This window comes from Neofelis nebulosa, chromosome 12 (assembly GCF_028018385.1).
Source record: "Neofelis nebulosa isolate mNeoNeb1 chromosome 12, mNeoNeb1.pri, whole genome shotgun sequence".
In the NCBI taxonomy this organism is placed as follows: Eukaryota; Metazoa; Chordata; class Mammalia; order Carnivora; family Felidae; genus Neofelis; species Neofelis nebulosa.
This window is the reverse complement of record NC_080793.1, coordinates 55453273-55467172: the sequence shown is the minus strand read 5'-3', so window position 1 is coordinate 55467172 and position 13900 is coordinate 55453273. Positions and strand designations below refer to the sequence as shown.

At 38.1% G+C, this 13900-nt stretch overlaps 1 protein-coding gene across 12 annotated transcripts in view; it reads right to left on the bottom strand.

The window, feature by feature from the left end:
• The window catches only part of NFIB (nuclear factor I B), a 458972-nt gene that overhangs the window by 38971 nt on the left and 406101 nt on the right, over positions 1-13900 (bottom strand). For all 12 annotated transcript variants that reach the window (XM_058695324.1, XM_058695325.1, XM_058695329.1 and 9 more), the window contains exons 7-8: positions 4351-4485; positions 36-220 (exon numbers count right to left, since the gene is read on the bottom strand). In XM_058695324.1, the coding sequence (XP_058551307.1) occupies positions 36-220; positions 4351-4485 (320 nt within the window). The remainder of the gene's footprint in view (positions 1-35; positions 221-4350; positions 4486-13900) is intronic.

The following is a 13900-nucleotide window of genomic DNA, read 5'->3' as shown; positions in this document are numbered from 1 at the left end:
TTAGGCTCTACGCTTATTTTCTCTCTCATTTTTACCTGGCTGGTTTGCGGACTGGATGGGTCATAAGAAGGTACATAGTTCTTCAGAGTATCCTGAGGATTCAGGTGGGGAGGATATCTGATTGTTGGATGAGAAAAGTAGCTCGATGGGGCTGGAGGAAGAATAGCTTGTGTTGGAAATGGCAACGGTGAGGGTGGAGGTGGAGTTCGAGTTGAGATGACTGTAGAAGATAGAAAAGGGGAGATAGACGTCAGCTGTGATGCCCACCGCTCCACCCGACCCTGAGAACCCTGTGAGACTGCGCCACTCCAGCTTTTCCCTTTTCCCCACCATCTACCCAAACTCTCCTGCGGAGACAGCGAGTCTTTCGCTCTACGCTCCACACCGGCACCGAGAACACGCAGACCCTACCCCCCTCTAGGGGACCAGCAATCTTGCTTTCTAGATATATGAACGAGGAGACGAGGAAGTTTCCGTTTTATAGGTAAAGCCAGTGCTTCATGAAACATGTCTTAAAGCAAAGTTATTTCCCATCCGGAATACGATCTTTGATCAGAAAGTCTTTGGGTCTTAAGTCCAGATCAACTCACAGCATTAATTAAAGGGCAGGGGCACCCACAGACTATCAGAATTCAAAACAGAAGTGTACTCCAATTCTAAATAAAGATCTTCCCTATACATCCTGGCAGGTGGTTGGTTAAAAGAGAAGCCAATAATTAGTAAGCAATAATGTCCTGAATAAGTACCTGATCATTGTATAAATGCTTATGAACATCTGAACACAGGGTCTGGTAATGCTTTTTCCTAATGAAAATGTTCCTTTCAAAGCCAAAAGGGCTCTGTTCTATAACTATTCTTCTTCCTACTCTAACTTTTATTACATATAGCTTAAAAGACATTATTAAGATAAGACTAAGAGTATAACCCACAGAAATGTGAATTTAAACTTTCATATAGGCATATTAACTTACCAATAAATCGCATATTTTATAAAGGGAAATAATATATAAAACATATGCAATGTAGACTATGTTTAATTGTACTGTAATTTTTCAACATCAGTATGACCACAATTTATTGTTTAGATTTTAAAATATAATTCTTAAGTTTGAAAAATGGGGAAAGAATATAATTGCATGATCATTATCTCTATAACGTTGAGGAAAATAACCACATGAGTACAATTTAAGAGTACCAACGAGTATATGTAGAAGTGAAGATTAAATGTCTGTTTCTATTTAATATTTTGATCCAAATCATAGGAAATTACATATGATAAATGTTTAGTGTTTTATGAGACAACTTAGCAAACAATATGAAAAATAAATTCTTTCCATGACCTATTAATGAAAATCATCTGGAAAGACTAATCTCCAACTCTGTAATTATGGGTATATATATATATATATATATATGCACACATATACTGTACTTTTAAAGTTTTTTTTTTTTTTTCCAACGTTTTTTATTTATTTTTGGGACAGAGGGAGACAGAGCATGAACGGGGAAGGGGCAGAGAGAGAGGGAGACACAGAATCGGAAACAGGCTCCAGGCTCTGAGCCATCAGCCCAGAGCCTGACGCGGGGCTCGAACTCACGGACCGCGAGATCGTGATCTGGCTGAAGTCGGACGCTTAACCGACTGCGCCACCCAGGCGCCCCTCATATACTGTACTTTTAAAGGGATATTACTTATCTTCTCCAAAGAAAGTTTGTTTTTTTTTTCAGAAAATACAAGAAATTAAGAATGTGTGAAGAGTCATAAGTTCAATTTTATGGTCACAATTTTGTTCCCTGAATGTCCAGGGAGAGCTGAGAATCCCCTGTATTATTCTTACAATGCAGATTCCTGGGCTTAACCACAGACCTACTGGATGAAGCCCTCCAGGGGTAAGACACTAGAAAATACGATTTAAACAAGGGCCTCATGTAATCTTTCCACACACTGAAGTCTGTGCATCCTCCATCGAAGGGATGCATTTGAGAGAACAATGACATATTTCTTTAAACGAAACTCCTTTTTGAAATATCACTCTAAGGAGTATGCACATATGAAAGTATAATTTAAGGAAATGCGAACACCTAAGTTGAATTGGGCATCTTTTTTATCTGGTGTTGACCTGCTCTTAATCTCGGCTCAATCTAACCATGGTCTTCACCTGTGTCTATACACAAGCCCCTGAAGGATATATATGTAGCTCCATCTTGGGTCCTCTGAGCTTCGAGATCAATACGGCACCAGTAGTTTGGGAAGAGCTCTTTGTTCAGTGAGACTGGCACCTCTCAAATCAGGCCTCAAATCTCTGAGCTCCCTGGTTTTGTGCTCGCCTAACTGGTAAGCGGCTTGATACAAGCTAGGTAGAAAATCACATTTCAAACTGAAAGTAAAAATGGCTACTCGGTGTCAGTAAAAGTCATTCTCGTCCTTTAGGAAAGGCAAAGCAAAACACAAGGCAGAAAACACTTCCCTTCATTATGAAAGAATTCATACAGGCATACATGTATGGAGATGTATTTCTAGTCTACATTATTGCAAAGCCTTCGCAATTGTCCTCTTTCCCCCAGTCTTGCTCCTTCCAATACATCCTTAACGGTCTCATAGGAAGGAATTTTTTTAAATACCATTTTAAGCACGTAACTCCCCTGCTACACATCTTTCACTGGCTCCCCACTGCTTCCAGAATAATTGCCCAACGACTTCACAGGTTTATATGGTCTTCGGGTGCTGCAGGAACCTGTCCTGGCTCACTTCTTGGGACTCATCTCTGGCCACTTTCTCCTGGTAGGCCACGTTAAGATACTTTTGGATTCTGGGATATATGGCAGTTTCTTGCTGCAATGACTTCTGTGACACTGATACCTGCTGTTCACTCTGTCTGAAACAACCTTCCTCTTGGCTGGTTCTTCCTTCTCATAGTGAAGTCCCTCTTTAAACTTGAGTTAAGAACACATCGCTTCCAGGTATCTAATCCTTTTGCAAATGTCTAGTCCTGTTCAGATTTGATGCCCACCTGATGTGGTCCCCTCGTCTTCCTACTGTCCCATGAGCTCTTTAAAGACAGAAACTCTCATGACCAAGGTGCCTACCATAGGCCTTAGCACATTACATCTTGAATAAATATCTGGAGAAGGACCAAGCTGGAAAGCTTATCTAGGTTTCTCATGGTTCAGTATATAAAAATGTACTAATGTTTTCCAAATGATAGAAATATGATTATTTTAGTCAGCTGTCATAATAAATGGATAATTTGATGAAACTAATTTTGCTCCTAATATTGGAGCATTACAGATCCATGAATAGTTACTGATTTTTTTCACCTATCGTAGCAGCACAAACGATATAAATATAATTTTTTCATCACATTTGATTTGTATATTCTTTTCTTAATTTTATAATTCTCTTAGTGATAACAAGGAAGGCCATGCATCTGTAAAGCACTGTATAGCAACAATACGTATCAATACACACAGAACAAAGCTAAGGACGTTTTTATGCCTGAAGCTGTAACCTTTGAATAAAGGTTTAAAAACCAGACTCGATTTGTTTGAAGGATAAGAAATCACCTATCTCTAAATTAAAAGCAATAAGAGTATTGCTATAAACACATTTATATACAAAACCTTCCCCACCAAAAATTCAGTATACTCCTTTCTAGGGCTCCATAATAATAGATAGGTAGAAAGTATACAGTATTTCTTATTAATTATATCTGATTTTTAATTTCTGAAAGGGGATTTAGTTTTTTTTAAAGTACAAAGATGAAATATTGTATTCTTTTTCCTATGTAAATTAAGATAATAGACATAATATCAAGTGTACCAGTCTATAGGAAATATTGGTGCACATAAAAAAAAAAAATGTCCCAGGAAAATAGCTCTTTTATTTTTCTGATTAATTTTACTCCTAAATATGTAGCTAAATATTGATTTTTATATAGAAAATAACATTTATGGAAATAGTGTCTGTAGATCTTAATGCCTCTGGAAATACTCTGAACTCAGCAACATACTTGAAATCCCATCTTTCTTCGGTCGAATAGATAGAATGGGGGCCAATCCGAAAGCTATTGTTAAGATAACTATGTATCCCACATCTTCCAATTTTTTGTGATTATCATCTTGCCAATAAAGGCAATTAAAAATACATACATAAATGTTATGCAATGGAATTATTTGAAAATCTTTTCTCATATACTGATAAGAAGAAAATATTTGATAGGATCATGGCCCTCCCTCTTTTGGTTGAGAAAATGTGGTCACCCCAGTTAGAACTGTAACTCTTGTCCCACCCCTGAGAGTGAGCTCTGCAAACAAGAGGGAGGCTTCTCCTCTATGCTTGAAACTCCTCACCACTGTGTGCAACTCCAGGTATTCCGGGATGATGGTGCTGGGGGAAAGTGCTCAATCTTGGGGAAGAATCTTGCGGAGATGTAGAGCTGAACAGTGGCTTTTCAGGCTTCTTCATAGTAGTCGGAGAAGACATATCTGCAAAGGAAGAGGGAAACCTCAAGCTTCTTTCTTCAGCTATAACATTCACATTAACATAAGAAAAGACCTCTTTTCCCACATTTCATTATTTTTGTACTTTGGCTCTTGTACAAAATATGTACTGAGGGTCAAAGACCCAGTTTTATTGGAGACTTGAAATATCTGTCAGATGCAATCGCCACTGAAGTTAACCCAAGTCTTCATTAAAATTATCATCAGAATTATTCTTCCTACTAGATGAATCTTGAACTTTTGAAAAACTAAGTATCATGTTTCCCTCGGCACCTTGGTTCACATCAAGGTCTTTTTTACCTCAGCATTTCATTCTTAGATGTACACGATTCAAGGGTTTGTCTTTTGACCTGCTGACTACACTGTGGAAAAAAACAGAGGAAAACCTGGTGCAAATGTGAAAAACAACCTTTGGGAATGCTGGTAAGTCTATCATTGATTTAATATCTTTTATGGAAAACTCATTACTTGTTTAACAAAAAGTACATTCCTTCATTTGCTCATTCTGCAAATATTTATTGGCTTCCTCTATTTGCCAGGTAAAGTCAAGGATGTCATGAAAAATAAAAAGTAACTGCTGTAGAGATACTCCCTGTCAGTGAAGAGGAAAATGATAAGAAGAAAATGGCTGCCAGAGTTGAGAGGCAGGAAGTGTGTTGAAAGCAGAGGCGTTGTGTTGTGTTTGCTGCTACTTCTCCAGCCTCATTGCACAAGGACAGCGATCACCTCGGCCTCCCCAGGTTAAGGATGGTGCCTCAGTGGCGCCATGTTTAAAATGTGGATGGGGAGGACACTCCCAGAGAGAGAAAATGTTCTGAAGAAGGGGGGCATAAAATACACCAGTCGTACAAGTAGTCTGTGGAGTGGTTTGAAGTACAGACATGGAGGAGGAAGCAAGGAGCTCCCTCACACAATGAAGGGCCACGGACCTTGTGTATAAATTTCTGAATGCTTACCCTGATGGGAGAATGCTATCTATGAACAAAATATGATCACATTTTCCAGTTCAAAGCCATCCCTCCGGAAACTACATGGAGGATGAATTAGCCACAATGGAGACAGCAATCATGGAGGCCACTTAAGAAGATAGATTAATTAACACATTCCTTCCATAAATATTTATTATAGGCTTAACAGATGCCAGACACTGTTGCAGTTGCTGGAGACACAATGGTGAACTAGATTTGGTTTCAGCTTCTGCAAACCTAAAAACTAGGGAGGAGATACACACGAGTTAAAAAGGAATTATAGGGACGCCTGGGGGGCTCAGTCAGTTAAGCGTACAACTTCAGCTCAGGTCATGATCTCGCGGTACAAGAGTTTGAGCCCCACGCTGAGCCTGGAGCCTGCTTTGGATTCTGCGTCTCCCTCTCTCTCTGCCTCTCTCTTTCTCTCTCTCTCAAAAATAAATAAACATTAAATTTTTTAATACAAAATAAGAAAATAAAAGGGAATTATAAAACAGCATAAACAGTATAAAGTAGGTCGCACTACCACAATTATCAGTTCATAGCCAATCTTATTTCCCCTTTACCCCATCCACACTGCCCCTGCTTTACTTTAAAGCAAATTCCAGACATCAAATAATTTCACTTATAAACATTTCAGTTTCTGTAAAAAAGAAATTTTTATTTTTAAAAAAAACCTAAAACTTTATCGCAGTAAATATATATATTTATATATTTTATATTTATGTTATAAATATATGTTTATATATTATTTAGATATAACTTCCATTTTTATTTTTTTAACGAGAAAAAGGCTTCATGCTGTTTTTTAAAAAAAATGTTTATGTATTTATTTTGAGAGCATGGGCAGTTTAGGGGCAGAGACAGAGTAGGGAGAGAATCCTAAGCAGGCTCCACACTTGTCAGCACAGAGCCTGACTCAGGGCTCAAACTCACGAACCGTGGGATCATGACCTGAGCTGAGATCAAGAGTTGGGTTGCTTAATCGACTGAGCCACCCAGGCGCCCCTCATGGTGCTATTTAAAAAAAAAAAAAAAAATATATATATATATATATATATATATATATGTGTGTGTGTGTGTGTGTATGTGTGTGTGTATGTGTGTGTGTGTGTGTGTGTGTGTGTGTGTGTATGTATATGGTGCTATTAATATAAGAAACTAGTTATCATTAGGATTTGCCATTTGAAAAATTACATGAACTCTGGTAAAGGCATGAAATAAAATTAAATACGTGTTTCAGCACACTGGCACTTAAAGAATGGATATGCTACTGTTAAAATAGTAGACATCACAGTCAAAAAAAAAATGACAGGTCTACTGGTAGCCATAAGCTATAATTTGTGACTAACTGGCTGTCACTAACCTATCAGAACTTTGATGAGTTGGTGAACCATTTCCTTATATCTTTCTCAAAAAGAAAAAATGAAAGAAGTATATCGAAACTACAGCAATTGACGCTGCTACAAAGAAGAGAAAAAAAAAAAATTAAGACCATTTAAAAAACAGACCAAAAAAGAAGTTCATTTCAGCTAAGATACCTTCAAAATGCCAAAAATAATACTCAATTTCATTTAAGAGCTATATGATTTTTTTAAGTTTGTTTGTTTCGCGAGAGACCGAAGCAGCATGAGCGGGGGAGGGGCAGACAGAGAGGGAGAGAGAGAATCCCAGGCAGGCTCCAACTCACAAAACCTTGAGATCATGACCTGAGCGGAAACCAAGAGTCGGATGCTTAACTGACTTAGCTACCCAGGCATCCGTGGAGCTATATGATTTTAAAAGGTAATAGCACAAATGTAGATTTGGGCTTGCTAGATGCTGATCATAGACATACAGGCTTTTAGGGGTGGAAAGAAGCTATATTCCATCCCTCACTTTGCAGATAGTGTAATAAGTTTCTATTCCAAACATTTAATTTTTTTTTTTTAGAGAGAGAGAGAAAGAGAAAGGGAGTTCGAGAGAGGGAGAGGGACAGAGGGAGAGACACAGAATCTCCTCTCTTAGGCAGGTTCAACGCTCAGTGAGGAGCCTGACTAGGGGCTCAATCTCACGACCCTGGGATCATGACCTGAGTTGAAATTAGGAGTCGGACACTCAACCAGTTAAGCCACCCACATACCCCTCCAAATTTTTAATTTAAAATTAACTCTTAGGGGCAGCTGAGTGGCTCAGTCAGTTAAGCGTCTGACTTGGTTTTTGACTCAGGTCGTGGTCTCAGGTTCTGTGAGATGAAACCCTACCTTGGCCTTACAGTGAGGAGTCTGCTTGGGATTCTGTCTCTCCCTCTCTCTCTGCCCCTACCCTGCTGCTGTGCTCCCTTGCGTGTGCGCTCTCTCTCTCTCTCTCTCGATCTTTTTCTCTGTCAAAATAAAAATAAACACTTAAAAAAATTAACTCTTAGAAAAAGATATCTATTGACAGCCTTATGCTTTACCTGTACTTAAATGTAGATCTTAAATAAAATTAACCAGCGTAACCAGTTTCTAAAGACTCCATGTATAAATAATAAGGCATTTACTGTACATCACAGAAAAACAGTAAAATGTGACTAGAGCTTGGGAAGCAGAATGAATGTCATTTTTGGAGAAGCTCAACCAAGGCTATTTTGCAACTATTATCACAGTTTCCACATTTTCATTAAACACAGCCAGATTCACCTGAGTCACTTTTTTTCGTAAAGAGCACATAATCAAGGGTGTTGGTACAGAAGTTCGAGAAGATGGGTGAACTAGGTAATTTTTCAGAAATGAAGCCTTTGCAGTTTCCTAGTCAAAATCATACCCTTGGCTTTACTGGGTAATTCGTATAAGTCCATTTATTTTTCCGGTTCTCTGCAGGCACGCATCGAGTAACAATGGTATCTTCGTGTTCTGAACACTCAAAGGAAATAGAGAGGCCCAGACAGCAGAAACGAAATAAAATTCACTCTTCACGTTGTAAAAGGGACCCCAAATTGTCTTCTCCTCAAACAATGAAGCTAACTTATAACAGTAAAAAGAAGAACAAGAAGGTCCACTGTCTACACTGAAACGACTTCTTTAGAAACAGATGAAGAATGATAGTATTGGAAAGTGGGTTTCGCCGCCATTGTCTTCCCACTAGATGAAAATAATTTTTGAGCCCATTAATCAATAAAAAGATAGTGGTACCAAGCGTGTGCAAGGCACTATGCTAAGTGTACAGGGGCCACAGAGTGACCCCCCTCCCCCAGTCAAAGGAAAAAAACGCACTGGACTGGAGAAAGAATAAAAATAAAATGTCAATTATCTGGGAGAAGTAAGGGTAGAGTTTCTAGCCATTACATTTTAATAATGAATCAAACTAGTATTGTTTTGATTTTAATTTTATTTTGGATGTCTGCAGTCTAGCAGACCTCATGCCAAACTGAAAAATGATACCGTTTCTATTTTTAATGCACTTACAGGCTATAGAAATAAAAAAAAATGTTTGAGGAATGAATATATAGGAGAGATGGTTTTAAGTGACCTTTCTGTGGAGAAAAACAAATGTCATGCTTTTCATAATCTATTGTCCCTCAAGCCGGAAGAATAATAGATAAAAAAGATTAGGTTGAAAATAAGTTGAATAATAATAAAGCTGAACAATATATAAATATATAATAAGTTGAATAAAAATACATACATAATAATGCATATGTTGAATAATACATGAAATAAAGAAGTTGGAGAGAAGAAACACGATCAGAAAAGGATTAGCTGGTGTTTCTGTTGGTGGGAAGGAGGCAGGAGTTGTTGGTGGTCCAGGAGAAAGAAACAAAAGCCAGTGCCAGCTTGCAGTGAGACAAAGACATTTAAATTTGATTCAGAAAGTAACAATTTTTAAGTGAATTGACCTCAGGAGGGAAAAACTTTCCAAAAGCTCTATTATCTTTTTCTCTTTCTGTTCTTGCAGCTTCCACTAGACCCCTTTCACTCGTACCTGGTTATATCAGAAATCTCTCCTCTAGTCCCCTTCCGGGCCTTCTTCCTCCCAGCTCATTATAAAAACAGTAGTTGAAATCCTCTCCTTCAAAATATATCTTCCCCACTTTAAGATCTACCATGGTATCCCATTTTTACATAAGCTTTTCCTTATCATTCCATTTTACTTAAACTGTAGCTAAATTCATTTACTTATGGTCTCCTGGAGGAGGAGGGAGCCAGGAAGGATGTGACTCTACTGTCTTTCCTTGCAGAGGACATTCCCTCAGGGGAGAAAATGATGTCTTTCTACCTTCTTATTCCAGCTATAGAGAGGTACTTTATCCATTGAACCAAGTTAATTTATTTTCACTTTAAGCAATCCCTCCTGGGACTGCAGAGGTCTAGATTTCCTTAATTATCTTGTGTTTGTGTCTGATATTATCCGATGGATTTTGTTTTCATTTTTAAATGTTTTAAATATTTCTTTACTTATTTATTTTTGAGAGAGAGAAGGAGCGCGCACATGGGTGTGGAGGAGGAGCACAGAGAGAGGGAGTGAGAGAATCCCAAGTAATCTCCACACTGTCAGCACAGAGCCCAATGTGGGGCTCAATTTCACAAAGTGTGAGATCACGACCTGAGCTGAAATCAAGAGTTGGTCACTTAACCAAATGAGCCACCTTGGTGCCCCTTTACTTTATTTTTAATTTTTTGATGGGTGTATTATCATTATTACTTTGTACTTGTTCTATCTATAGTGTGTGTGTGTGTGTGTGTGTGTGTGTGTGTGTGTTTGAGTTGACTAACGGTTTATCTCCTATACAAGATGATTTCATTAAAGATACAAAGATTATGGAGGCTGGAAGAACATGCTACTTGGGAAGTGAATTTTCAAAAATCTAGCCCTGAAAGGCAGTAGAAGAGGTTAGAGCAGACCGTTTATTTTAGAGTCTCTTGCATAAAAAAGAAGCTGGATGGCAGATTGACACCTAGTAGCACAAGATGAATGAAATAACTACCCTCGGTATATCATAAACGGCATAGTTGCAGAGCAGATACCACCAGATGAGAAGTAAAGGAAAGCAAAACAAACAAAACAACGACAAAACCCATATTCAGTCACTGGGGTTTTAGGAAGTGTGAGAAACTAGGGCAAAGCATCAAGTTCAAGATGTTAAATAAGACCAACTGCTCCCTGACCTGGTGATGCTTACAGTTCAGCAGTGAGGACAGATATTTACAAATACAAATGCAAAAACTCATTAAGTAATTGCAACTTGGATAATATTAGATTGTAGAGAAAATTCTTCTTGATGAAAGAAATCACTGAGGCTAATTAAAAAAAAAAAAAAAAAGGAAGATGAACATTGATGGTGTTATTCTCCCGTGTCTATACCCAACTTTGGATTTGTAATTGGACAATTAGCTATGGCTTTAGCAACCAATTGCAAAGTCAAACACATAATAAAAGATCACTAATAAGAAAAAGTTCAAATAGGCTACTGATATATAAGCTGGTTCATTTATATTGAAGCATAGCTTTAAATAAGTAGTTTGCAAAATCAAATCATCCCACAATTTTTACTAGCCATAATATAATTTTTTTTGGCACTGGGGCACACACACATCCTAAGCCCTGATGTGTCATTCATTTTACAGCATCACTTCAAAGAGATAAAGGTTTAAGCAAATAAAGAGTTAGATCAACTCATCTCCCAACAAGGTAATTTCATCTACAAAGGAAGAGCGTTGCTGTGAAACACAGCGTATGCACTCGACTCATCAGCAGCTTGCACAAATGGCGCTCCAGATGTATATCTGTTCAAGTCAGCCCAAGGCAACAATTTTGATCAATTCTAATGTGATAAAATGCTGCAGGGAAAGTGTGCAGAAACGTGTTTACGTCAGCCCTTAATTAAACTGTTGTTCACTTCCAAAGAACCTTAGGAAACACTAATGAGACATGAGTTTTGGCAATTTCTTCATCAAAGCAAAGACCCCTTCCTCAGTCTGTAGCAGCCTGTCATCCAAGTCGCTCCCGGGATAAATGTCACATGGCACTCCCATCAGTTAGCCACCTGTTAGTAGAACTTCACTGAAGTCAACTAGTGATCTAGGGCAAGCTCAAACAGCCACCTTAACACCTGCCTGTCTGGGACACCTGCTCCTTTTTCACATATAGTAGAGCAATATGTTAGCTTTTCCAATATGCTTGAGTAGATTAAGGTTACAAATCGAATTTCTATCACCTATATAGAAAACACGTCATTTTCTTAATAAAAAAAATAAAAGTCTATTCTTCTTCTCTACAATAATACATACGGTTTAGGCTATTTCAAATCAATTATGTAAGAGCACACAAGAATTCTTGAATTTCTGGAAGCTATTAATTTCAGCATGGTAGAACACTAAATTAAAATATATTAACTGTGCCATTCCTATAATTTAGAAAAACATTTCTATCTAGTTAACAAAGAAGCAAATTGTCTCAAAATATTTTAACAGTCCAATCCTTGCCCATATTCCTAAATTGTCTTCCTCATTTATATACTATGCTTGTAAACAAGTCTAACCCAGCCCTCTACCTACAAGTCATCATTTGCTGGCTTCTGTTGGTTTCCAGTATTTAAGGTTAAGGTATGTTTTATTATGAAGTGCTTAAAAAACCATCATCGTTGTTAAAAATGCCTTCTTTATTTTTTACATTATCAAGATGCCGAACAGATGTTACAGGATTTTTTTTTTCTTTTGCAGAAGAAAACTCAGGAGCAATGAAAAACAATAAGAGGGAGACTTCTGTTAACCTTGACCCTTTAGGATGAGCGCGACAGAGACCAAAGAAGGAACGTGCGTAGGTGGTAACACTTAGCTCATATAGTCTCTAAGATTTGCTAAGCTTACCTTATATTGGCAAGTCTTACAAGGTAATACCTCTTAGCGTTTTCTAGGTTTCTTTATCTTCTACAGGCTTTAGACGTTCATCGATTTTTTTTCGCCGCGAGTTTTATAAATTTACAAAGAATAAAATTTTTGTACATAGAAAATCTCCTCAGAGACAGAGACCAAATTCACCGCTGAATGAAGCAAAGGTGGTGAACACATCCATTACTCTGCTGAAATTCTGTCAAGCGACACAAGCCACTGAGGGTGGAAAACGAACTTCAGCCAAACAGGGGAATTTCTGCTGTCCATTAAAATGCTAGGGTGGCAGCTGGAAGCCACCATGAAAAAGGAATGAGCTACCTGCATAAAATAAAAATGCTGTTTGTAATAGATGAGAGGCTACCAAATCCAGTGTGTGGGGACCACACTGTAGGTCAGGAGCTAGAAATCTGATACTTTTATATCAGGCCATAAATCCAGAGTCAGTCCAGAGAGAAGCAAACAGCTTGGGCCCCGTGCCCAGAGGACGAGAAGAAGGCAAGGAACTGGACTCTGCCAACTGAACGCTCATAGAGACCAAGGATTCTCTTCCTCTGTTTTTGCCTTGGGGTACATCAGGAAGAGGGGAGGAAAGTTTAGAGGTTATTTATAACTGTATAAACATTATGTAAAATACTGCAATTATCAAGCCTAGGAGATTCCAGCCCAAAGCTCTGATGTATTAATTTCTATTGTTTCCCTGTGGAGAACCCCTGGGAATTTTGCCTTAACAAGTTTTACCTACAGATAAAGGAGTGACGGCTGGGAGGTGCCCTGAAGGAGTGTGTCCTGAAGGCTGAAGAAGGGAGGCAGAGCACAGTGGGCTATACCTTTACTTGAAAGCTTTATATAATCCCTGAGGTACAGTCTCCATTTCCCCATTTTTTTTCCACAGTAAAATGGAGCTATGTGACATCACATTTTATTGTGGGGAAAGTAAACCCAATGGTTTAAATGAAATGCAAATGACCTGCATGGGCGGCGTCCCAAGGCCATGGAGACACCGTTCTTTAAATATATTTCAAATGACAGATTTCAAAATGGTGGATGGAGCCATGTGCTACATTTCAATATTATGGATGTGACAGTGGAATTAAACCAACCGCTCAGGAACCGCTAGTAGGAAGGTAAATTCCTAAGACCTTCCTGGATTCTGTACCAATATTTACCAAAAGTCTTAAAAGTGGACAATGTTTAACTCAGTAATTCTATAGTAGGAAGGTATTCATTCCTTTAACAAAATTTCACGGACGATCTACTTGGTGACATGATGCCAGATAGACAGTATGCTAGATTCGGGGACAGCAAATATGACTAGATTGGAACAAAATAATCAGATTGAAGCACAAATATCTCCATACGGTGATGTTCGCTGTATCTTCATTACGTAAAAGCTTGCAAACTACTTACCCCTCCATAAGCAAAGTAGACATTTATAAATTTATAGTATAAGCGAGGGGGAACTGGTATATTATGCAGCCTTTGTAGAGTGGAAATTGAATGACATGGTAAAATGCCATTATATTATAAAAATCTATGTGATAGGATTATAGGTGATTTTTATTTTCTTATTTATATTTGACA